Here is a 27,192-nt window from a genome sequence, read left to right on the forward strand (position 1 = left end):
CCCTCGGAAGCCCTTGTCAGGAGCATGTGTATTTTCTAGCATGATGCTCTTGCTTTAGTTTAGATGGTTGGTAGGACGTACTTAATGAATTGCAGTTGTGTGGCTTATAAAAGCATCTATACCTTTTTAGTGTGGTTTAACGAGACAGGCAGCTTTTTCAAGCATTGTTGGAACACAGACTGTTGCATTTACTGTTGCACAGTGCTGCATGTTATGTGGTCCCTTCAGTGTTCCCATGTGTGACGTCTGATTCCACCCAGCGTACTGCCCAGATACTGGCTGGACTGTCTCCTTACAAGCAGAGCTGTTGTCCCAGCAAGGGACTATAAATAACAGAGCCTTTTTTTAAAAGGGCAGGTCCAGAACGTCCAGTGACTCCTAACCCTGCAGGATGTGAGCAGTAGCCCACAGAGGGCCTGCGGTTATTTTTAGGTTCTTGCTGAAGTGCGGTTGAGGGTCATATCCACAGTCTATGGGAAAGCTTGAGCAGAGGGCTGCATCCTGAACTCTGAATGGTGTATGGTGTCCACAGTTCTCCCTGAAGGGCAGCAACCAGTGGCTCTGAGCCTGGGGGCATGACAGGTTCACATAATTTTCAAATGACAGAAAACTTGTAATTCCACATGAAGTTGGTTGTCTTTGGAATCTTCATGAATGCAACTTCTGGAGGTGAAAAATGGGAGTACTTCAACTTTCTTGGGCCACAGCTTTGTTACCCATGGTACAATAATTTCCAGAATAATAGGTACAAACGATAGACAATGTTTTGTTTTTATGGAAGTACCTAACAGTTCCAACAATTTTGAGAGGGACAGGTTTCTTACAGTAAAAACAACGAAGGATCTTATAGCACTTTAATGCTCTAAGAAGAGCCATGCTGGAGCAAACTTCTTCTAGTGTTCTTGTCACATGTTGGTCAACTTGCTGCCCATAGGCAGCCCCCACATATTGCCTCTAATATTAGAGGCAGTATATAGCCATCGGGACTAGTAACCATTCATAACTTTCTCCTCCCTTAATTTTCCAATCTACTTTTAAAGGCACTCAGTTTGATGGTCATCATTAAATTTTGTGGAAGTGAATTCTTTAGTTTAACTGTACACTGAGGGAAGAGGCACTTCCTTTTACTTGTACTTAATCTCCTGCCAATCAACTGACATGGGATAACCCCATATTTTAGTATTGTAGGATGGGGATAAAATGCTTCCCTATTCAGTTTCCTTTCACCATGCATAATTTTTGCACACTGCTCCCATGTCTCTCCTTAACCCTAACCTTTTCCCCAAACTATATAATTACAGACATTGCTGTCTTTGCACATAGCCACCTTTCCTCATAGGAGAGCACCTTCTTGGTTTAGTAGCTCTCTTCTATACTTCCCCTTATTTTGAAGACTCAAAGATTAACAATGGCATATGTTTTCATATACAAGACTTCATCAAATGCATGAAGTGTTGCCCTCCACTGACTGGTATTAAAGGGACAAGGGCTTGCCCTTTAAGTTATGGTGAGCCACAAGAACAAAATGGAAGAAAGAGAATAAAACAAAAAAGCAGATCCACAATTATAAGCTCTGAATTCTAACTGCTTATGAAAATTGTGTCTGTAGTGCCCATAAATTGGAACTTGGCCATTCGTAATTTACCCAATGAGTTCAACAAATGTGCAAATTTTTAAACCAGTCCAGTACAGTTTTGAATTCTTTTATTCCTATTAGTGTCAAATGATGAGGGAAGGTAGCAGGGAATCATCAGCTGAGATAAGAACTAGCTGATTTTGAAGGCTGAGGAAATCACTATCGCTGATCACTGGTGATGAGGAGCTAGAGAGGGAAAGGGACAAAGTATCTTAGAATCCCATGCAGACTTACTCAAGTAAGCCTTTTTGACCATGTAGGAACATCCTCAATTAATGGCTTGTTGCTGCTTGTGTTGTATGTCTGTGTGTGTTTTCATGCATGTACTTTTATTTATTTTATTTATTAATATTTATTCTTTCAATTTGTACGCCGCTACACTAGCCCATATCTGGGCTCTCTGTGAGGCTTTTAGGAGAGTGTTACACTAACACATATCTTTTCCCTGTTTTTTTATTTTCAAAAACAGGGAAATACATTGTCAAAAAACTGCTACCTTAAGACCAGAATTAAGACTCCCCCATGTTGGCATGAGTTCCATAAAGCTGGACACTCAGGCTGATGAACTTAACAGACATAATGATATTATGCAATGTTGCAACTTGTGCTGAGGATTCCTCTAGCAAAACAAGGAGGCTCGTCTGCTTCATAATATATGGCCAGGACAATGTAGGGTATCTTTGCTGGTCCCAGGTGCTCCATCTTCCCCCTTTGGACATAGACCTGAAAGTGTGCGTGTGCAGAAGACAAGTTATACGTGAGCACAGTTTTTAGCATTATGCAGTATCATCACAGGGCCCGTCTGTTAAAGCATCACCCTAAGCCTTATGGCTTGGTGACTTGATGGAGCTTGAGCCAACATGTCATTGCCTTAACTCTGGTGTTAAATGGGCACGTTTAAGAAAAATAATTGGTGTAGGAGAGTGAAGAAAATAAGTAAAACGGTGGTATGCAAAATGAAGTACAGCTAATCGTCTGTACAAAATAAGCACAGTAGCCATTCACAACAGGAGTAACTGATTAGCAAACAACCATCCTAGTGTTGTTAAATCATTTAACACCCATATCTGAAAAAGAAGCCATTGATTAAAGCTAGAGGTGATAGAATTGAACTGCCTGCTAAGCTGCAATTCAGCAGTTTCACAGAGGGGTGGGAACCCTTTGAAGTTCATGTAACATTCAACCAATATTGATCTCACATCTTATCAGAGGTAAGTAAATTATTTTAATCTGTTGGTGGTTAAACCCACTGATGTGCATTTTTAAATCAGATTCCCTCCAGACCTTTTGAGAATGACACTGGAACATACCCCGAGCAAGGATCATCCATAACACAACAGTTCCCAGTGCATCCAACCATGTAATATGTTGAACTCAAACCCTACATACATCCCACCCCTATCAGTTTTGATTGTCGAAATTGCTGTTGACATGCCTCATTCTGTAGCACTTCCAATGTGCCTGGAGTTGAGTATAATAAAACTGATTAGAAAAGAAATCAAATGTGAGCTAGATGTAGGGCTCCAAGCCATGCTCTAGAAGCACCATCGTATGCCAGCAACTCCAAGGGTAGATGAAAGAGTGACTCTGAATTCTACATTGCTGTGTTCAGGATTCTTAGGATGCAACAAAGTTCCTTTTCAACCCTGCTTAAATGGGGTTTGGATTTGACTATGGAACATTCTGTTTACTGCAATTGATTCTTTTCTAGCTTCTCTGATTTGTGTACCTTCACAGAACCCAGCTTCATGCTTTAAAAAGCACTTTGGTTGTTTCACCGACAGATAAACCTCTGACCACTGCTTATCACCACAGTGAGAAGTGTTCTAAATGGGCTTCTTTAAAATAGATTTTGCTGAGTGATTTTCTTTTTTCTTTGTTACTTGGCATTTCCCCTTTCTTTTCTGTCCAACTTTGCTTCTCAAATTTGCTCAAAATTGTAATGCTTTTTGGCATTAGCAGATGCTAGATAATGTGATTGCATTGCAACACCTACTGTATTATAAAAGAATTAATATTCTTCTTCATGGTCTCTGTGCATCACACACATGGGTACTGCAGCTGTGGTGGTGGGAGCTGTTGTCTGGAAGATTTTCCTAGCTAAATTAATTTTGGTGGGAGCCTACCCTCCTCTCCCCCTTGTATCTTAAGGAGGGGCTCCTGCCATTTTCCCAAGTTCTTTTCCAAACACCATTTTGGATTCTAATTCTCATTAAACTTTTTGCTATAGAATGCAATGCATCTTTGACATTAACAGTTACCAGGTAATGTGATCGCACTGCAACACCTGCTGTATTATAAGAGAACTAATATGCTGCCAAGGTATTAGCTGCACTGATTTCAAGTAAAAGGCTAAACTGGTGATTGAAGGTAAGAAAGCCCACCTTACCAGTAGAACTGTCTTGGCAGGAACACTGTGGAGGCTTTATGGATGATAACACTTCTGTCATCCTCAATATGCACTATCCTTGGTGAGTAGCAACACTTGATTAGGATGAGCAGCTCAATTCTGAGGCCTCACAGAAAGAACTAAAGTACCATCGTATGGAAGTTCTCTCACCCGTTCCCTCCCAACCATCTCCAGTGCAGTTTTTGCCAGTGCAGATGTTGCTTGGATTCTAGATGCCTTGAATCCCTGGCATCTCTAGGTAGGACTGGGGAAGAATCCTGTCTGAAACCACTGATACCCACTGCCAGTGCCTGCAGACAGAACTAAGCTAGGTGGACTTATGGCTGCCTTGATGGCTGCCTGTGTAAAGAGGACAAGAGAGCAAGTCTCAGATCTAGAGAACTTGCCATCTAAAATAGGAAATAGGGTCTGGCACCACAGATGTCCTGCTGCTGGTCTATGTAGCTCTGACTTTTACCTTTGATATTTTGTGTAATGCATATGTGTTTTTCTAAAGCAGGATTCATTATAATTTAATGGTAGATGGGGCAGCTGCTCTGACATGCACAACCAGGACCTGGCTGGGCAAACAAGGAGTCCGTCTCTCCCAGCTAGGGCAGTATCAGGGCAGAGAGCTGGGGAGGAGGCTTGCTGTGAGCCTTTCTTTTTCTCTCCGGGCTTTCTGCCCACCTGATCACTAGCCTGTATTGTGCCAGGGGACACATAGGAGATTCTGCTGTTACTCCACCCACACTGTGAACCATCAGTTTTCCGACTTGAGCTGACCAAGGTGGTCCTATGTGTGATCTTGGAGTTATCCAGGCCATTGGTTTGGGGGGATGTCAGTATTCATGCCGAGGGCACCTGGTCTGGGCAGCTCAAGATTTCATGTCCTCTGCAGCAACCATGGGACTCTAGCAGGACACAGCCTAGGCTTGGATGCTTTGCGCAGATGTGAGGATAGCGATCTGGGTGGGAGACTTCAATGTAGTCAAGTTTGGATCACCAACAGGGGTTTTCCTTCTCTGCAAAGAACCTATTAAGGCAATGCGACCCCAGAGGATAATATGAGGTTTGCTGGCTGATGCTCCTGTCAATGTCCTGGTTGAGCTGTAAAACACAGAGATGACCCAAGCAAGTCGACATAATTGCTTGAGTGCCCTCTTTTGCGACAAAGCTTGTACGGCTCCATGGAGCTGCGGGTGACAAAACAAACAAGGAACAGCTTGAGTATAGCTGAACAAAACGTCCTGGTTGATGCAAATGAATGATATGAATGGCTGGTGCGTCCCTACAGTCAAGCACACTGGAGGGCAGCAAAGACTCAGCATCTCGCTGGCTGTATTCATCTTCTGTTTGCCACCCAACAGAGACCTCTTCCGTAGACACATTGGCTTTCCATGGGATTCCTTGCAAATAGATCAAGTCCTGGTGCGGCTCCTTAGCAACACTCGCTTTGGTCAGAGAGAGGGATCTTATTCTTAAACCTTAATTTTGGAGAATTAAGCTATTCATTTAAACACCTCGCCTCAGCAACCCAGCTTGGGATTGGTGGAAGCGGTGGTCTGGTTTGCCAGGGATTGTGGGGAAAGGAAAGCAAATATATAAATTCTTCCTTTTTAAACTAATATACACAAATGTGAATGCAGGCTAGATATTGGGTGCCTTTCCTGTTCTTGCTGGGAGAATACAATTCTAAGTGCACCTACTAGGAGGAATAAGCATGGCTAGGATTGTACAACATGTGAAACAATGTGTATACAAACAATGTAATTTCTTGAGACAAGTGATTTTTACTCAGCTAGGTTATGCTTTGGTTAAATCTGACATTATGTAACATTTTGATAGCCGAATGAACTTTATTCTAACAAGATTTTAATCTTGTAATAGGTTGCCAGGCTATATTTAATGCTGCTAATTTTGTGATGCATGCATAAAAGGCACAACACAACAAGATAATCATTATCTGGGAAAAAATCCATGTTTCTCTAAAACAATCTTTAAAAGCCCTAAAAGTAGGGAGGCATGGAGGGAGGAACCCGCACACATGCATCTTGGTTGAAATAATAAATAAAACATAATGATGAAATGTGGTTAAAAATAAATCCATGACCTTGGGTAATTTTTCTGCGTATTTGGCTTCTTTCAGTGCTCTATGCATCCTTTTTGTTAATAATGCCCTTTTCTTTCTAGGGATCAGCAGATTCATACACAAGTAGACCATCGGATTCTGATGTCTCTCTGGAAGAGGACAGGGAAGCAATCCGCCAGGAAAGAGAACAGCAAGCAGCTATTCAGCTTGAAAGAGCAAAGGTCTTTTCCTCACCTTTCTTCCTCCCTCTTAGAAAGGAGATGCTAATGGGGTGGGGTAGCCAATTGCAGGTTTGTCCATTTCTTGGGGAAAACTGTGATTTGGAACACTGAACTAATCATTACCCCTTTTAGTCAGAAGTTTCCTTGTATTTACCAAACATGTATTTATATACGTGTGCATACATACTTGTTCCAGAAGGGGCTAGCCATTTTTTCTGCTCCTGGGAGTGACTGTCCCAGAAAGCAACATCATGACATGGGGCATTCTGTCCCATTAATATGAATGGACTGTAGGAAATAGTGACAAGAAACTTTTTAACATAAAAAAGAAAGGCAAACCCTCATAGTTACTGTATAATCAAAAGTAAGACATATATTCCTGCAAAAATTAGTAGAATTCATCTACCTTCCAAAGATTACTCCAGGGTTGTTTTGTTTTGTTTTGTTTTGTTTTCGTGATGAGGGGTTAATTTTGCTCTGCCTCTACCTTCTAATTTGCAATAGCCTAGCACAAGTAGTTACTCTTTTACAGAGAGTTTCTGGCACGTAGAAATGTGGGGGAAGTTGAAGCATTATTTTACAAACAAAAGAAAACTGAAATATATGTTTGCAATTTGCATATCAGTTTTCCCCTCCCCTCAATGATAGAGCCTATTTTAAATTAACTGCAACCAGAGGACAGTAGGGGGGAAATGAAAAAAATGCAGTGATTCAAGATTTTTATTTTTGACAAGCTGTTTTTCAAATTCACATTGCTAACATCTGTGCTCTCCCCCTAAGGAAGATGCCAGATGCCAAAATGTGTTAAGAATTTTTAAAGGGAAAAAAAACAATTTGTCAAAACATACCTCACACCTATACACTTGCCTTTTTCTCCATTTAGACTGTAAATGAAACTAAAAAAAGAACATCAGGCGAAACCAATATGTTATTGGTATGGTGGCTCTAATGACTAAAAATTAATTTTTGCGTGATTTAAGAGTTTGCTTCCTTGGTGATGAAAGTTAGCAAGTGCAGCAAACACAGGAGGGTAACAGCTAGGTTCAGAAATGTCTTCAGTGAATGGTGGGCTCACTCTTAACTCATTCTGTGTTCCAGACCAATGTCAGTTTCTTGGTCATTTTGACAGGCACTTGGATTCAGGACTGAAAAAGTATCTCTAGGGGCCAGTAATGCTTAACCCAGAAGTCGACAGAACATAGCTGTATCATAATGGTGGATATCTTGACTGATTTGTAGATCAGCAAGGATTTCTGACTTCCCAAAGCAGCAACAAATCAACTCCCCGCTCTCTGCCATCCTAAATTATAACTGCTGAAATAATGAAAGTTTGGAATAACTAGGAGTGAAATTTTGTGCACAAGGATTGTGGGCTGCATAAAGTCCTATTGGAGTAAGCAAATTCTGTGGCTCAGAATTCATTAATTCTGATTTTTTAAAATTGATTTTGATTTTATTTTATTTTGCCATAGGCGCCAATGGCTGAGTTTCAGGGTTATAGTATAAAGTAGATCCCGTGAGTCTGAAATATGCCCTTCTCTGGATTAATCTGCTGCCAGGCAAACATGTGTAAGGCTTGAAGTCTTGCACAGATTTTTCCCCTGCTAGTCCTCATATTTTGCATTTTTTCATCCTTTTGTCTTCTGGTATCTAACAATTTTATAAAGTTAAATGATAAAAATATATGCAAACAAACAAACTGAAACAAGCTGTTTAAAAGAACAGAAACAAAAGCCACTTGAAATATTGCTTTTGGTAGAGAAGAGGGGACAGTGGGTTTTTTGTTCTCATAAGGACTCTTCAATCAGCACTCTGCACAGCCAGCAGGAAGATGGCTTTGTAACTTAAAACATAGGCCAGCCAATCTGTGCACAGCCAGATTCTCCTGGAAATGGGATCTACTGGCTGCACTTCCTGATTAAGTTTCAAAGTTTGCAGCTGACCATTGTGGGTGACTGTGGTCCCACAGAGGAGCTCAGTAACGTAAGTACATCTTTGTGTGCCCTTAGGAAACACAGCAATTCATGGAAAATATTTTCATTTTCAGCATTGGGACATGGAGGAAAAAACACCACTTTGTAGGGATTTTGAGAGATATGATATTGAGTGGCAAGAACATTTGTGGAATGTTTTGAATGTGACATTTTCTACCAGTAGGATGTCAGTACTAGAATGTAAAATACATTTAAGAGTAACCTCGTTGCTATGTGGCATATTATATAAATCACTGCCATCAGCTTGTTTTAAGAAGGACTTCAGAGATTAGAAAAAATGATACAGCTTTGTGCTTTGTTGGAGACTAGCACTATGTAGTGCCAGGCAACCCAGATGGGCTGGTTCCCCACTCTGTGGGGAATACAGCCACCCCTTTTCAGTCAACGATCTATAATACCCTACATGAAATAGTCATGTGCATGCAATAGGGAAATCCTGTACATGCACAGCAGGCTGAATGATAGGGTATATATGTGGAAAAGTACATGCTTTACCTGTTGAATTTTCTAAGAACTGTTCTTTCCAATCAGCTGTGTAAGGTGTGGATCCTGGGAATAGAGAACTTGAAAGATCTTCCTAGTGCCAGGTTTGAAAGCAGAGGTGGTGAGCCAGCCACCTTCCAGTTGCTATTGGACTCCAGGTCATGTCAGCCTAGCCATCATGGCCAATGGTCAGGGATGATGGGAATTGCAGAACAAAAGTCTGGAGAGTCATCCATTGCCTGCTGCTGCAATAAGGATTGCTGAGGGAGATTGCTTGCTGTAGTGGTCCTAAAACAGAAACTTACATTATTACTTCTAAAAACAGCACAGAGACAACCTCAGAGTGGTAGTGAGTCCATGACAGCTGCTGGGCCACAAGTTCCCCAGCCCTTTTTAGGCCGTGCCTATGGCACATGGTAGGTGGGTTTGTCAGAGTCTGGGTCCCTCATTGAGGCATGGTCATTAACACAAATCCGTTCAAGAAAACACCCCCGTAAATTGATAGAAAATAGTTATAATTGTAGCTTTTGGGACAAAAAGCTCCCAAAGATTCTTCCTTCTGGGCTGCTAAACGTTAGATGGAGGAGCATACCAAAGTGAGTGATGCCACTTGTTGTGGTTCATATACTAGAGAAAACTGTGTTAGGTAAGTCATTGATAAGGCTTACACCTGACCCTTAAACATATTTGGTTGGATCTAGAAGAGCCCTTATGTGTATGGAAGGAGCCCTTCCATTGATTGAGGGAGCTTAGAACAAGTGAAGTGTTGCACAAAGGAAGGAGTGGGAAGTGATATTCATAAATTTCATTTCCTGCCACATCCCTTCCATGAAGAGAAGGTTTCCTCCTGTGTGTAGAAGGCCTTTCCGTCTTGTTGAGATTTTTGACAGAGGGATGGGGAGTCACCTCCAGCACATTCAGTTTGCAAGAACACTGCATTCTGTGAGTAGAACTCTTGTCATGGATCTTGGTATCCAGTGTGTTCCCTGGAATTTAATGACTTGTTTTAAAAACAGTGGCATATATTTCACTAGGTTCAGGGTAAGAGGCAAATGCCTTCTACTCACTTAAGTAACACTAAAGTAGCTCTGACAAATTAGAATTTGGGAGCAGTGGTGGTTCTCACAGGTTTCTGTAAGACCATCAGAACACACTGCATTTCTGTTGAGTTGGTTCACACATGTGGTTGTGTGTTGAGCATTTAGGTGACAGAACTCTGGGCAAGTCCTAAGAGAAAATGTAGGGAAGCGGCAGGAGCCTTCAAAAGTATCCTGTCTTTACTAAGCCCATGTGCTAGCTTTCTAGTGTTTCTCTGAAGTATTGTGTATTGTGGGGTACAATGGCCAACTTAGCTTCTTTGAGTTAGGCTAATATTGTGCTAATTTTATATAAGGACTGTGGTATACTAACCACTTACTCAATGATTAGGATAAAACTTTGCTAATTTGATGTAAGAATGTGGTGTTGGTATTTTCCGAATGTGGACTTTGGGTGCTGAACTAGCATCACCCAGAACTGGAATGCACACTGTCAGGCCCTGGGTCTCAATCCAGCTCTTCTTGGGCTGCTGAGAAAGTCACAACCCCTACCCCTGACCATCAATCATTTGGTAGTTCCTCATCTTTTGTGTTGGTGGAGGGGTCCATTCTAAAAGGTTGAAATGCCTCTCCTAAGGCTTAATCATGGGCAGTAGAAGCTTGAGGCTAAAAGTTGCTGGTAATGTTGACACCACCCCTTGTATCATTGGCTCTGCACACCATTGGAATGTGGCCCTGGAGTCGTCCTCTGACATACAATTCAGACCTTGGGCTGAAAAAGAGTGCCACTTCTGACACACAAGAAGGATGGGGACCTCTGCATTGTGATTACTTGCCATCAAGTTGTCCCCTTTCCCTTGTTTCCTTCTGCTTTATATGACTGGTTACGACCCATGCCTGCTCCTGTATAACAGAGATGTATTTCTGCTCCCAGTCAAAACCAGTCGCATTTGCTGTGAAGACGAACGTCAGTTACTGTGGGGCACTGGATGAAGATGTTCCTGTACCAAGCACTGCCATCTCTTTTGATGCTAAGGATTTTCTACACATTAAAGAGGTAAGTAACTACACAGTATAATTCTTCTTCATATCTCCCAATAGCTTGAGCCTGAGCAGTTAGCTCTGAAGCCTGCAAGATACACAACTGAAGCTGAAAAGCAATCAGTGTTGCACAAAGCATAGCATTTGATTGGAAAATGATATCCAGGATGATTCATCCTGATCACTGTTTTAAACAGCACTTAGGCTTAATACTGGACAACTTGAGATTCCAAACCAGTGAAGCAATGCTAGAGAATCCAGTGCGGCTGAAACTCATTCATACTTGTTAGATGTGTGTGTGTGTGTTCATACCTTAAACAGCAGTTAAATGAACAGAACAGACCCCGTAGCCTGGTTATGACAGGTAGAATTTCATAGGAAATCAAATAACAGAAACAGCTTCCTTTACAGAATAGCATCCATGGTCTTTCACTTCTGGCTGCTATCATGCCACAAAGGTTAACCTAGGAGTTGGGCTTTGGTGCCATGTTTTTCTTGGTACTCAAGTGGTACCTGAGAATTTTCTTCTAAGGTAGTTTAATTGTCTGCTACTTGCAATGTGCAAGCCACACTTTGGTTGTACTGATCTCCACATATATTGCTGTTGAGTGTATTTTGCCAGCATCATGTATCATTTCTTCTATTTAATTATCACTCATTATAGGGTAGAATTGGCCTTATCTGTGTGACTGAAGACCATTTCCTTGCCCATCCTTTACTAGCTAAGATGTCTGACTCTATCTCTTCCCTATTTCCCCTGACAAGTATTACATGCGTTTCCCAGAATACAAATCTATATCATTCATACCATGAATAAATGCATGTTGACTTGATACCAATGAGATTTATTCCCCAGAAGTGCATGTAGAGTCACGACCTATTACCAATTTATAATCTTGGAATGAAGCAGGACATTTGTATTCATTGCCATCATTCAGGAGAAGTACAGGGTGGAATGGGGCAATGTCTGTTTCAGAACCAGGGAACCAAGTTTTGTCCCTGGGTTTAGATTTCAGAAAAAGAAATAATGATACATTCCTCATTAACACTCCCATCCTAAACACTTTCTTTGAAATGTATCATGCTGTTTTTTGATGGAATTGGGTTTCAAGTAAACATGCTTAGGATTGCAGAATTATATATATATTAGTTTATGATTGCTTTGCATGTGAGAAGAGCCTTTTCTTCAAATAACCAAAAGGATCCAGCAGTTGAGGTAGGTAGGGGGAAACTTACCATGCTTAGGATGACTCTTGTCCCTTTATCTCGCCCCATCTGCCCCTGTCCTGCTCACTTGAGTTTCCTGTGACAGTCATGGGTTCACTTAAACAAAGGATTTATCTTGTGTATTCAGCTCAGAAACCTGCAGTAGAGGGTCTATATGCATGACTGCTTTTAAAAAAAATTATTAAAATGTTAAACTAACACTAAAAACATCAAACATCACATACATCAGATTTACTGGGTCAACCCCCTACTACATATTTTTTAACATTCTAAAGTCAAATTCAAATCAATTTATAATAATTTGAAAACATCTCTAAGTTTACGCCAAGTCCCGTTTCTCCAGCCAGTTATAGAAAGAATCCCAAGTTCGATAGAAGTATGCATGACTGCTTTTAATGGGGTATCAGTTATACCAGAACAATTTGATGTCTGACATTGAGCTGCAAATTTCTTTTGTGCAGAGTAGTATGTGCCCATATTTTTCTTCTCATGGGTGAAATAAGGTCCGAGTGAGGGAGATGGAAAAATGGTTAGCTGTCCCTCCCCATCTTTTCCCACTGCTTAAATTCACAGCCTCCAGGACTGCTTTTGATTAAACAAAACTAACACAATCCCTTAGGGGGAAGATGCACTCAACTGTATTTCAGATCTAGTCTGAGCCTCAGGCAAGGTCACTTTGGTGACAAGCCGAAATGTCAGCAAGAATAGATGACTCTGTATTCAAGACGTCTCATCTGTCACCCGTCCGACTATATATTGTGCACTTTTAAAACAGATTAAGTGACAACAATTATCAGCAATGTATTAACATCTCAAGCTTGGCAACCGATAGGGGGGAAATGTGCTTCTTCCACCTACATTGAAGATTCAAATATGCTTTGAAGAGCATATGGAAGGTGCTTTGTAATGAGAGTAACCTTGCTACGTGTGCTGCATCTTTGCAACTTAACTCTGGAAATAGGATAGGCATTTTTACTGTCTTTCTAAAGCAGTCTAGTAGCCCACTTTCCAGATGCTATGAAACACCTTCATAAACACCCACCCTATTGACTAATGAATATATGAATTGTTCTCTTGACAACAGCTCCAACCCAATCCCACTTACCTATTGAACCTTGCAAAAGTCTCTTATGTCTCTGTTTTTGGTGCTGATAGTCTTCACCCATTCTTTGTCAGAAGACAAAGCTGTTGATGTCACAGCTCTAATTTGCCCCGTCTTTACCCATATATCTTCTTCATATTTTTTTATTTTTGTTAGGAAATGAGTAACATGAAAAACTGGCCCTTTGTTTGTTTGCATTATGCATTACTCATAATGTAAATTTGTTTTCCGTGGGTGGGGGAAAGAAAGGAGGAAAAATACTGTCAGGGCAGTATGCTGCATTGTTAGGTGGAGCTGGAGCTTGGAGAAGCCTAGATGTGGAGCAAGAGAAAAAGTCCTGGTGGGCTTATATTTCGATCTCTCCTGAAGCACATGCTTATATATTTTGGGCAAACCAGAAATGTTTTGTGGCAGTGGGGAAAGCATTTCACAAATATCTACCTTAAAGCATCCTTGGAGGCCCTCAGGAGACCCTTTGCTCCTACCAAAAGAAGTGAGTTGATGGCTACCAGTGAGGGGCCTTTTCTGTGGGGGTCTGGTGCCCCATTTGTGAAACCCTTTCCCCACAGAGGCTCTTCTGATACCAGCATTGGTGTCTTTCCAGCGCTGAGTGAAGAACCGTTTATTCTCCCAGGCATCTTAAGGACTGCCTTTACAACTTTAAACATTTTATATTCTTTACTGTCATCTTTCCCTTAGTTTTATTCTGTGTTAGGGTTTTTTGTTTTGTTCCTTTTAATGTCTGACTTTTATATTTTAAATGTGTGATACATTTCCCAAAGAACGTTGGTTACTGGGCAATTTAAAAGTACAGTACATAAATAAATGTCTACACCTGCGTGCAATACCCACAGATGCAGGATTTTCTGCTGTAGGATCAGCTGTGCTTCCAGCCCCCTTCCACCCCACATACACACACATACTCTGCTACATATAGCTTCTTCTTCGTGGCCTCTGTGCATCACACATATGGGTTGCTGCGCCTGCGCAGTGCCTAGGCTGGAAGATTAGAAAGCTAACGGTTTTTGGCGGGAAAACTCTGCTCCCCTCCCCCTTCGTGGTATAAATAGAGCGGAGTGTCCGCCATTTTCCTCAGTCTTTGCGACTGCTGTTCGCTGTGCCTCATGCCTATTTGTCTCTCGCTATAGATCTGTGCCTCTTCGTTGTTTTTTTCTCAAAAACCTTAAACTCCTCTTGCTCCAAGTTTGTTCTTCTTCCCAATTCCGTCCATTTTCTTCTTAAATTCTCTTCTCTCTATATATAAAAAAGCAAACAAACAAACAAACAAAAATATTATCTTACCCTCTATACTGTCCTCTTTTCTTCATTTTTCCGCGAAGGCACATCGGGCGGCATTCCGCAAATGTATTGAATGTGGATCTAAAATGTCGCCAGTTGATCCACATGATCTATGCCTCCTCTGCCTCGGCGAGGGGCATAGGACCGACAAATGTGGTCATTGCTTGGCGTTTACCAAGCAGGCATGGAAAAACGGAGAATCATCTCAGGAAGCTCCTATGGGATCAGGCATTAATGCAGTCTGACCAACTGCTCCTACGGCCTGGTTCCTCTTCGTTCGCACCTCCTCAGTGCTCTTCCTCCACCATGAGTGCTCCGGAGAAGCGTCCTTCCTCGACTTCTGCCTATCCTCCACAGCGTCCTTCGGATGAAGGCGCCGCTTCTATGGAGGCTCAGTCACTGCCTTCTCCCCCAGCTAAGAAACAGGAGAAGCACAAGCATACCGGTCTGGATAAACCTTCCACCCATAAGAAGTTGAGGAAGGAGAAGGTGGATAAGCCCACTCGCAAGAGCGAGAAACCTGACTGCCCAAAACACCGGGGCTCAGGTTCATCGGGCTTTTCGGTACCGACGGCCACCATGGTACCGACCCCCCTTGGGACCGCCCTGCAACTTGTTATGCAGGTGATTCCACCGGGATCCCCCAGGCCAACCACTCGGCCTGAGAGCGTGCATCCCCAGCAACAGGAGGAACCACTTCGGGAGTCCATCTCTGATGGTGAGAGACTCCCGAAGAGACTCCCTGTTGAGGGACCGCTTGCTAACACCTATGCCACCGACTGAACCTCATGTGGCCTCACCATTACCTCCCAGATGTCGCAGCCTTTCATCCGAACATCGAGATGAGAGTTGGTTGATCCCAGGATATGGTGCTCCCCCCGGCTGGGGTGGTTACCAACCATATCCCTATTTTCCTCAGGATCATAGATCACCATCGGTCCCAAGGGACGTACCATCCACCTCCAGGCGTACGGAGACGAGGCGCCCAACCTCCTCTGAAACCTCCTCCTCAAGCAAAAACCGGCTGCGTTACGTGGAAGACTCCGAGGATTCGGAGGTCGACTCCACATCCCCTGATGTGGCTGTCGCATACCAAGGGCTTGCTTCACCCGACAAACTGCATGTCTCTTTCACAGAGCTCATGTCCCGCTTAGTTTGTTCGCTTGAAATCGAAGCTCATCAACAGCCAGGCCCCTCCACAGATCGGTTTTATGATGTCGTTCGGGGAGAGCAGTCCTCATCCATAGCTCTGCCGCTTATAACTACACTGCGCCAGGCTATGGTCCAGCCCTGGGACCAACCGGCCCAACCACAAGCTATCTCCCGCAGATATGAGGCTATGTATAGAGTTCGTGACGATGCCATTCCCTTCCTGCTCCGTCACCCGAAACTGAACTCTCTTGTGGTTGAATCCTCCCAGGGCAGGGAGTCCAGGGGACATACCGCTCCTCGGGACAAGGAAGGGAGGAAAATCGATATGCTTGCGTGCCGAGTCTATGCGGCCTCTGGACTCAGCGTGCGCATATCAAACTACGAAGCGACACTGGCACGTTACCAGTACTTTACCATGCAGAAGCTGGATAATGTTGCTTCCTCCCTTCCAGACCACCAAGCGGACCTTGCCAGGGTTTTCATTAAGGAGGTGATGCAGGTGGTGGTGCAACAGTTGTCTACTGCTCGTCATCATGTAGACACCGATTCAAGGGCCCTCATCAATGCCATCTCGTTACACCAATATGCGTGGCTGCGCAATTGTAATTTCCCCAATGAGATGAAGCGCAGAATTGAGGAAATGCCATTTGACGGTACCGGTCTGTTCCACCAGAAGACCAACCGCAAATTAAAGGCGATTCACGAATCACACCTAACTGCACGCTGCATGGAGCTCCTGCAAAAACGTAAGTGGCAGTGACCTTGGTCTTCCTATCAGAACCAACCATACTATCCGCACCAGCAAAACTACCCTCGCCAGCAATATCAACAACAGCAGCATCGGAGACAGCAAACACAACAGCGTTTTTCCCAAGGCCGTCGGCAATTCGATACCGATAAATGCCCACGTTGATGGCTTGGGCGAACCATCCTCTCTTTCCCAACACCACCTTCCCTTCTCCCTTTTGGGAACCGGCTCCAGGGCCAACTCCCCATTTGGGTGTCCATTACATCTGATAGGTGGGTGTTATCTATCATCCAGTTCGGATATAGGATAGAATTTGATGTTATCCCTCCTTCGAGCCCGATCCGCTTTACACTTCTTCATTTGTGCTACGCGATGAGGTCTCCCGGCTACTTCTCAAGGGAGCGATTTGACAATTGTCCTGCTCGGAAGGATTGCATGGATTCTATTCCAGATATTTTACGGTCCCAAAAAGGGACGGTGATCTTCGTCCGATCCTGGATTTACGAACTCTTAATAAGTACATTAAACCGAGGACGTTCCGGATGACCACTTTGCAAAATATCCTTCCGTTATTGAAAAGAGAGGATTGGTTCGCCTCACTGGATTTGAAGGATGCTTATTTTCATATTTCCATACATCCTTCACACAGACGCTTTCTACGTTTTACTGTCAGATCCGACCTGTTCGAGTTTAACGTCCTACCTTTTGGCTTGGCCACAGCGCCTCGAGTCTTTACGAAGTGTATGGCGCCGGTATGCGCACACTTGAGGACATGGGGAATACAGATATACCCATACTTAGACGACTGGCTAATCGTCTCGCAATCCAAGCAAGCTCTCCTGTCTGATATACAAATGACCTGCGCTCTACTCGATGCTCTCGGTCTCTGCATTAACCGTGACAAATCGTCCCTTATTCCAATGCAGGTCATCGATTTCATCGGGGCACAACTCGATTCGACGCAGGAAAAAGCCTTCCTCCCACCGGAACGTCAGAGTGCCTTATGCAGCCATATTCATCGGATTCGGCTACACGGAACGGTCCCAGCCTTATCCGTTCAGAGACTACTGGGGCATATGGCTGCTGCAATTGCCATTGTCCCATATGCCAGACTACGTATGCGACCCATACAACTGTTTTTCAACGCTGCTTTTCAACCGCAACAAGATCCTGCCACCAAGCCGATTCGGATTCCATCTGCAATCCTTCACACTTTAACGTGGTGGACAATCACAGACAACCTGTCGATCAGCGCTCCGTTTCGACCACCTTGGCCAACGACAACTCTGTATACCGACGCATCCCTCCTTGGATGGGGTGCGGCATGTTCGGGACTTCGGGTCCAAGGTAGTTGGAACCGACGAGAGGTGAGGAAACATCAACTTTCTGGAACTTCTGGCGATTTTCAACGCCTTCAAGGCTTTCGAGACTGTGTTATGCTGTCAAGTTGTCCAAATTGCATCAGACAACATAGCGGCAGTTTTCTACATCAACAAGCAGGGGGGCACAAAATCCCCAGCCTTAGCACGCCTATCGATGGACATTTGGAACTGGTGCATACTGAGGAGCATCGTGCTTATGGCAGTTCATCTGGCTGGAACCAACGACATCAAAGCAGATACATTAAGCAGACAGATGTCAACAATCCACAAATGGGAGTTGGACAAACAAATTTGCGAGAAACTCTTCCACTTGTGGGGTTATCCGGACGTGGACCTGTTCGCCACGCGACAGAACAGCCTGTGTGCCCTTTACTGTTCCAGAGCGGGCGTCGGGCCGGGATCGATGGGGGACGCTCTTATGGTCCCTTGGAGCAACATGACTTTTTATGCGTTTCCCCCAATCCCACTCCTGACAAGAGTGGTTGCGAAAATAGCCCAGGACAAAGCCACGGGGATACTAGTGACTCCATGGTGGCCGAGACAACCATGGTTTGCCACTCTTTTGCTGCTGTCCAGAAGAACGTTCCTTCATCTACCAACTCTTCCGCATGTGTTAACACAAGGAGGAGCAATCCATCACCCGGATATACTCTCTCTGAAGCTGACGGCATGGCGGATCACCTGATTCATGCCACTGAGTCGGTACTGGGGGCACCTCACCCTACGGGTGACCTTACTCAATAGATGGTGTATGCGGCCCCAACTTCGGATTCGACAGCAACTGCCACGGTACCGATGCCTACGGACAGAGAAATTCAGGCGATTCTCAAATCTGCATTGAGACCGTCCACTCATCGTTCCTATACGGCTAAATGGAGAAGATTCTCTTCTTTTGCAGAGTGCCATTCCTTTTCCCCTGGAACGGCTTCAGTCACCAATATTTTACAATTTCTCTTGCATTTGCATCATGAGGGACTTAAACCATCATCCATCAAAGTTTATGCAGCCGCTATATCCTACTATTGTGGCACGATCCACGGATTATCAGTCTTCTCTCAACCGCTGGTTCGGCGTTTCAGTAAGGGACTACAAAATTTACATCCATCTATTCGCCCTGCCATGCCAACGTGGAGTCTTTCCGTAGTGCTCCAAGCACTTACCAAACCACCGTTCGAGCCTTTAGCAACTGTGGACTTACGCCTGGTGTCATGGATAACTGCCTTTCTCGTAGCATCTATATCAGCACGGAGAGCTAGCGAAATTTGTGCTCTCTGCATAGACCCACCATTTCTGAACTTCCATAAGGAAAAAGTCGTCCTTCGGATGGATTTCTCCTTTTTACCCAAGGTGGCCACACCGTTCCACCTGAATCAGGACATCATTCTGCTGGCATTCTTTCCATCGCCGTTGACCCCGATAAATACGTGCTCTACACACGCTTGATGTTCACCGTTGCTTGGCCTTTTACAGATCCCGCACTGAATCTTTTCGTACTACTAATAGACTTTTTGTTAAATACTCCGAGCATAAAAAGGGATCACCGATATCATCTCAGAGACTCTCTAATTGGATCGTCCAGACTATTGTCCTGGCTTATCAGCTATCGAAAATAGACTTTTCTGTCTTTCCAAGTGGCCACCCTACACAAGCAGTAGCGACCTCGTCCGCTTTTGCCGCAGGGGTTTCGGTGCAAGACATCTGCAGAGCTGCAATCTGGGCTGGTCCATGTACTTTTGCCAAGCACTATCGGCTTGATATACATGCCAGACAAGACTGCTCTTTTGGTAGAGCTGTTCTCTGATCTGTTCTTTGCTGACGTCACCTCCCTCCTCCGACTGTGGTAAGCTTGCATATCACCCATATGTGTGATGCACAGAGGCCACGATGAAGAAAAGCAGGTTGCTTACCTGTAACTGATGTTCTTCGAGTGGTCATCTGTGCATTCACACAAACCACCCGCCAGCCCTACTCGGTGTCGGTGAGTGGATCTTGTTTTTCTCGGTACCATACTATAAATAGCATCGGTACCGTTGGGTTATATCGCTGACTAGATATTGTTCTCGGTACTGTGCTATAATTCACATCAGTACTGTTCGGATATAATTGTGTTTTCTCATTACTTTTATTCTTAACCTCTAGAGGGCAAACGTGCGGTCTTCAAGACTGAGTAAAATGGCGGACACTCCGCTCTATTTATACCATGAAGTGGGAGGGGAGCGGAGTTTTCCCGCCAAAAACCATTAGCTTTCTAATCTTCCGGCCTAGGAACTGCGCAGGCGCAGCAACCCATATGTGTAAATGCACAGATGGCCACTCGAAGAACATCAGTTACAGGTAAGCAACCTGCTTTTCTAGAACCAATTTCCTCTCCTTCCCCACCATCTGTTCTGAAGGGCTGTCTGCTATGGTTTTATTTGTTTCTTTTCAAGCACCATGCTGTTTAACTGCCTGTACGGGCTATTTACTTTTTAAACACCTATCCAGGAAGTGTGGGATGGGGGTTTTGTGACAGCCACGAGCCAATCAAAACTGCACAAATCTAACTTTGCCAGGAGAAGAGGTTTCTTCCAAGCTCAATCTCTGGGAGAAGATGGTCTAGGTGCTGAAAATGTAGCAAGTGTGACTCACTAGTAAAATGTATATTCATCCATATGCATCTTTATTTGCTTTTGTTAAATATATATTAGTTGTTTGTTCAAACAATCCTAATAGCACTGTACCACCTCAAAATGGATATGAAAAAGAAACATTTAGCCTGCCCTCACATAAAACTCTTACTATATATGGAAAATTAACACTAACAATTTTTTGCACTTAGGCTATATGATTTATATTGAAGGGAGAAATGTGTGTGTGTGTGGGGGGGGGTGTCTGTGACATCACATTTCAACCTGTTCCCCCCATCCACCTTAGCAGAAACTGCCCCAACTTGCTCCCTGGTCACTTCTTGATATCGTGTGTCATGCTTGACAGATAGTTCATAAGGGTCTGTACAAGGAGTAGGCAAGTGCCTTGATGGGTATAGGGTGATAGTGCAGGGAGTTAGCAGGAGAAGCCAAGTGCATATGAAGTGGGAGTAAGTGAGGATGACATATTCAAATAAATAACTTCTTTATTACAGAAATATAACAATGACTGGTGGATAGGAAGATTAGTGAAAGAAGGCTGTGAGATTGGCTTCATCCCAAGCCCACTAAGGCTGGAGAATATTCGGATCCAGCAGGAGCAGAAGAGAGGGCGTTTTCACGGAGGGTAAGGGAGAGCACTTGTTTTATCATAACCATGTTTTGGTGCTGATTTTGTGTCGTTGGCTTATTTTACTCATTAGTTTAACTCATTTATGCCTTTAAATGTGGTGTTTCTTTTCTGACACATCGAAAAATTAAGAAAATAATGAAAGAGAGTCTGGTAAGTTAATAAATCAATGTTTTTTGCCTGGTCTTCATGTAGGATTAGATCAATCCAGTAATTGTCCATAGATCTTAGAAATGAATCGCCCATGGATCCTGAAGCTTCATTTTGTACTGATGGACCCTCTCTGCTTTTCTTTGGCATACACAAGTGTGATTGTTGCATTCATATGAATAGACTCCTTCCTTCTGGAATCTCAAGGCTTTTCATTTCAAAATTTTCTTAAGCTCTGGCTTTGAGGAGTCTGAGTGGTCAGTATTAGCCAGATGCTGACAAGTTCATCTTTTAACAAAGAATTAGGATGGCTGCATGTCCCATTATTTTACAGAGGCCGGTCCTCTGTTTGAAAGGCTGGCCAGTCCCAATCCAGTTTAAAGGTAAGGAATCCTAGGAAGGGAAAGCAGGGTCCTCGAAGCTCTGCATCAAGAGTTGGCACCTGAACAGGTCACTTGATCCCAACCATGGTGAGATACATGCTATTTCTCTTTAATTAATAGGAATTATTTTTAAAGATGCTTCTATACATATGCATTAGCATGTGGCTTTTTCCTTTTTGCAAATTCATATCCTTTTTTGCTTTTGCTGGTGATACATTTCCCCTTTTTTGGCCATGTAACTGGTTGTAAAAGTTGTCTTTGTAGCTCATGCAGCTGATACTGTTTTTGTATCATGTGTGCGTCCTTTAAAAATGCAACAGAACAACTTGTGAATATTTTCCTAAGTATTATGTGTAATGCAGGAAATAGATGTCTTTAATGGCCAACCTGAGAATTCTTTTACAGGATTGGCTATGAATAGAATAACATTTAAAAATCTGAATCCGTTATCTATAAATAATCTAGAAATCTATGGTTGCATTTAATTTGTTCCAGTGGACATACAACATTAGGGTGTGTAGTCATACTGTCCTGTCCCCTACATATGAATGAGTTCCAGTCCAAGAGCGCATTCATAAGTCCAGTCTGTTTGTAAGTCCAACCAAGTTACCTATATACCCAATTAACACAATTCACTATATAGTATTGTACTGTAATAGGTTCAGAACACTACTGGAGGACTTCTGGAAGTTATACTTCTGGGTACGTGGCAGTGCAGAAATGCACTCGTGTTGTTTGTCTGATAGGTTCTTCCTCATATGGCGTTACCATTAGGTTGGTGCTACTGGTGTTATGCTTTGCTGGGCTCACTCTCTCAATTATTACAGTAAAGTACACAAAAGCATATTTGCATCTTTGAAAGTTCACAACTTGAAGGTTCATATGTTGGGACTTATTGTATTATTGATGTCTGTTTAGTTGTAAGTCCCACCAAGTTCAGCAGGGCTTATTCTCATCTGAGGCTACAGGATTACAACCTTAAAGAAGCATGTTGGTCTTCCAGTTGCCATTTAGGATACTAAGGGCTTTAAAAACTATTTTCTTGCTTACTGAATTGTGTTGGAGTTGCTGGAAGGAAAGGCCTATATAGTTCTTGGATGGAGAAAGAAAATCAGTACAGAGGAGGAAACAAATCTTATGCGTCTTCAGATACCACAGGCGGCAATAATAGTGAGATGTTTATAGTTGTAGGGCGAAGTCTATCAATCAGCACTAGTAGCATTCTCAACTCTTTTCCAGAGCACTTGCTGGGTTATACCTAGAATGTTTTAGGCACTGAAGGAGGAGAAAACCATGGTAAGCCTCTCCTCCATACAAACCATGCAGCAAAAAAAAGGACAGTCTTTTAAGAGCAATGAGGAAAATTAGCAAAGCCAGTTGCTAGGTCACTCCATAGTAGGACAAAATAAATTGGACTGGAAAGGTGGTGTTTGCTGTTGAATAACCGAAAGCAACGAAATAATGATAACGTGCATGTAAAAGCCACCAACTACTTGGCAGCTTTGGAACTGTGATGTAGCATTTCCAGATCTAGCATTGGCATGTTTCATTTTCTGCCTGTATAGTTATCCTTCAGGTATAGGATGTCTTCATGATCTTCCTCTTAGCTTGTCCAATAAGCATTTTTTATCCCATCTGATCAATAATGCTTTGCCCTTTGATTAAATTTAAATAGTATTGAAGACCTGTTGACTTTCATCTTCTGCTTGCTCTAAGTGTGAAATGGGAATTCTTTTCATCATAGGAAATCAAGTGGAAATTCTTCTTCAAGCCTGGGAGAAATGGTGTCTGGCACATTTCGAGCTACACCCACCACCACTGGTGAGTTTTCATGTCTCTTAATGTCACCTTTAAAAATAATTTTGAATTGTGAGGTAGGGCAATTTACTAGATGGTTATAGTAGAAACCTGCATTCATGGTTTGGAATTCTTGTAGAAAGCCAAAAATGGGGGGAAAGCTGCATAGATTCGTTGCTGAGTTTAGCAGCAGCTATAGAGGAATTTTGAACAGGTTTTACTTCTTTTTTACGAGTGTTCTTCTAGCAAAATACTGAAATGATTGGGAATAAAGATCAGTCCATGGTTATGGAAAGGCTCAGCCATGGTGGCCTGTGCACATGTAGTTTGTCGTTTTGTTGCCATCAGTTGCCAGATTAGCACCTTGTCTAATATGTTTCTTGTTCTGGGAAAGGCTGCATGAGCAAGGTACCCACAGCTGCTAGAAGCAAAAGGATCCTGATGCTGGGCTAGGGTATCTGTCTTTCCTGTATGGAAGATCACTATTTCCATGTCCACGGCCCTGACTGAGACAAGGGTAACACTTACTAAATAGCACCTACAGTGTTCTAGGTGCCTTTTCTTCAACTCAGTTCCACTCTGGATTCAGGCACAGTTTTGAGATGGAATTGGCTTGGTCACCCTGATGAATGGCCTTTCTTGAGAAAGCAGGAGCTCAACCCCATTACTTTTTCTGGCTCTCTCAGCATCTTTTGGTACTGTTGACCACGGTATCCTCCTGGACTTCCTCCATGAGTTGGTAGTTGAAAGCACTGTTCTGTAGTGGTCTGACTAGTACTTGTGGCTCAGTTCCAGAGAACAGCATTGGGTGACTGCACTGTAGCCCCATGGCAGTTGAATGGTGGAGTGCCACAGGGTACCATCTTGTCTCTGATGTTCTTTCTTATCTATGAAGTTGCTGAGCATGGTCCTCAGGAGATTTCAGTCAAGGTGTCACCGATATGCGGATGGTACCCAGCTCTATCTCTCGGTGACTTCTCAGTTAGGAAAGACCATGCACACTCTGAACCAGGGCCTGGATGCAGGCTGATTAATGGCAACTGAATCCCAATAGGACAGAGACGGTATTGTCTGGCATTTCTCCCATCTGGGAGTTGGAATGTCTGTGTGTTAGGCTGCAGTTGCATTTGCTCTGAAGGAGAATAGGTAGTTTGGAGTGATCTTAGATCTTTGTCACTGGAGGCCCAGGTGGTCCCAGGAGTACCCACTATCAGCTTTGGCTGGTAAAACAACTATGCCCATTCCTGGATTGAGATAAGCTAACCATGGTGACCTATGAACTGGTAATGCCATTATCAGACTATTGTAATGCACTCTTTGTGGGGCTGCTGCAGGGCTTGGTTGAGAATCCATAGTTCAGGATGCAGCTGCTAGGGTGCACGCACCTTGCACTACACTCACACACAACCATGCTCAAATAAGAACAGTGCTGAAAGAATTAAACTGGCTGACTATTCATGACCTAGCCATGTTTGAGGTTATGCTAAACAGGTTAGGACCAGGGCATCTCACAGTTCTCCTTCTCTTAACAGTCATCCCAGCTGGCTGAAGATTGTTGGAGGAGGCCCTGCTGGTCATTCTAAAATTATCAGAATGTTGCCATGTAATACCTTGATGGTGGGCCTTTTCAGTAAGGGCACACAGCAGAAGCCCTGCATCAGAAAAAATGCCCTCATGCAGTTCAGGAGATACAAAATTTGGCATGTTTCAAATGCTTCCTGAAAATGTACCTGACCCCCTGGCTTTTCCTGCTCATAATTAAATAACCTGTGCTGTTCCATTTTAGTGTGTTGTTGCTTTGTTGTGTTTTTAAAATTATATTTCACTTGTGATTTTAATTGTGCTTTTAATATTACATGGAACTGCTTAGGGATTTTTAGCTAATAAAATAATACAAATAAATAAACATAACAAATAAATATGCATAGCTCTTCTGTAGTGTGGAAACTCTGGATGAATGTGACCTTTAAGTCAAGGGACCTAACTTCATTTGGCTTGTCTAAAGCTTTGGCAGGAAATATCAGCCGATCTTGAATCTTTCTCACCTCAAGGTAGTCTAGTAGGTAAAGCACCACCTGACACTTGCTGTTGATGCCCTTTTGTTCTAACCCCTCTAGCTTTTTGTTTCATTCATTCATTTATTCACTGAGATATACTGGAGCTGGAAGTGTCAGGGCATTATACATAATAAAAACAAAACAGCAACACCTCGGAAGGGTTGCTTTTGTAACACCAGCCAGATGCAATCAAGTCACTGCAATGATCTGGAAAACTTCTACTAATTTTCCAGAGCCACAAAGCTATTATACCTTTGTTCATGCCCACCATCAATGGCCCTTTGTGCTCCCAACCTGCAGTGTATAGCTATCTGTGGGCCTAGCTCCCCTGCACATGGCTCTATGGTATGGGTCTGCCTGGGATACTTCAGGGCCCTTCTCCGTTGGGTACATTACTAGAGCTGTTGACTTTCTGTGGCATTCTCAGGATCCCACAAAGCATTCTTAGTGGAAGAAAGCATTATGTCAGTTGTTGACTTTATGCACAATGATTGAGTCTCCCCATCATCTCCTATATCAATTTCAACTGAATGGGACTAAAGAGCATGGCATTTTGTGGCATGATGTGATTTATCACACTCTGTGATCCAAAGGCCAACCCATGCCAGGGTCTCTTGTATCCACAGTGAGTTTCCAAGTAACCTGAAACTGAAATCTTCTGAAAAAAGTTAAATGTACTTGCTTTGATGTTATTTCTCCCTTTCACTCCTGTACATAGCCAACTCCACGCCATTGAAACTCAAGGCGCAAGCCTCTAAATACTTAGTCATCCTTTCCAAAGCACACTTTCTTCTTATTTGGCAGATCTTAATCCCCCAATTCCCTGCTTTTCCCTCTATCACTTCCATTAGGAATGCACTGCCATCTCAGTATCAAGAGGTAGTGTACCAGTCAATCTTCTTTCAGTAAAAACTTACATTAAAATAACATCTCTGTTCTTCTGTGAAAGTAGACTGTGCATCTCCCACCTCTGCACAAGTTCCCAGTAGTTCTGGGTTCATCAGACACATGCATAAACATGCAAGTTTGGATGTATATGTGCACAAAGGCATTTAGCAACTTTATGCAACTGTTCAAACTTTCTGTGTTGGATGCAGCAGTTTTTGAACTCATATTTTTGGGTTTGTGTACAAGCTCTATTAGAATAGATGGGGATTGAAGAAACTGTCCTTGTGAATTTGGGACCAATGAATATGCTTTTACTAACTCTTAAAAAGCCACAAGTAATAATGCAGTTAAGTTTGCTTCAAAATACATAAATATGCTGGTTCCCTTTGAAAATGGAGTGAGGACATATTGTTCAACTGCAGTTTCATCATGCCTCACTATTGGGTATGCTAGCTTGGGCTGATGGGAGCTGCAGTACACCAACATTTGGAAGGCCACGTATTCCTCATCTCTGCTTTAGACCTTTTGCCAGCCACACAGCAACCAATGTAAGTGGGTACCATGTGGCTAAGTTGCTGCAGCTGAATTGCTTGATTGCATTTCCCACAGAAGTCTGGTTCTTTGGGGGAAGACCCATGTGATCACTCCCTTCCCAGCCAAGTTGGACCTACAGTTGCCAATCTTGCAGCATAGGACCAGCTCCTGCATGGCTACGAGAAGGTTTAGACAGTAACACTGTCATCAGAAAAAGGATCATTTGGTTCTAAACTGATGTCATTTTTGAAGAAGTGCTTGAAGTTTAGGGAAGAAATCTTGGAATGTTGATCACATTCCTGTCAAAAGAATGAAGACACTCATT

The 27,192-nt window shown here is 43.1% G+C and overlaps 1 protein-coding gene across 2 annotated transcripts in view; it reads left to right on the top strand.

Moving 5' to 3' along the window:
• CACNB4 (calcium voltage-gated channel auxiliary subunit beta 4) overlaps window positions 1–27,192 on the top strand; it is a 120,410-nt gene that overhangs the window by 51,786 nt on the left and 41,432 nt on the right. For both annotated transcript variants that reach the window (XR_006413566.1, XM_044418522.1), the window contains exons 2-5: window positions 6,219–6,338; window positions 10,787–10,909; window positions 20,925–21,055; window positions 23,336–23,412. Coding sequence is in view for 1 of the 2 variants with exons in the window: in XM_044418522.1 (XP_044274457.1) it covers window positions 6,219–6,338; window positions 10,787–10,909; window positions 20,925–21,055; window positions 23,336–23,412 (451 nt within the window). In the remaining variant the exon portion in view is untranslated. The remainder of the gene's footprint in view (window positions 1–6,218; window positions 6,339–10,786; window positions 10,910–20,924; window positions 21,056–23,335; window positions 23,413–27,192) is intronic.

The sequence above is a fragment of the Varanus komodoensis genome, unplaced genomic scaffold, assembly GCF_004798865.1.
Source record: "Varanus komodoensis strain SLA01 unplaced genomic scaffold, ASM479886v1 scaffold9, whole genome shotgun sequence".
NCBI classification, from domain to species: Eukaryota; Metazoa; Chordata; class Lepidosauria; order Squamata; family Varanidae; genus Varanus; species Varanus komodoensis.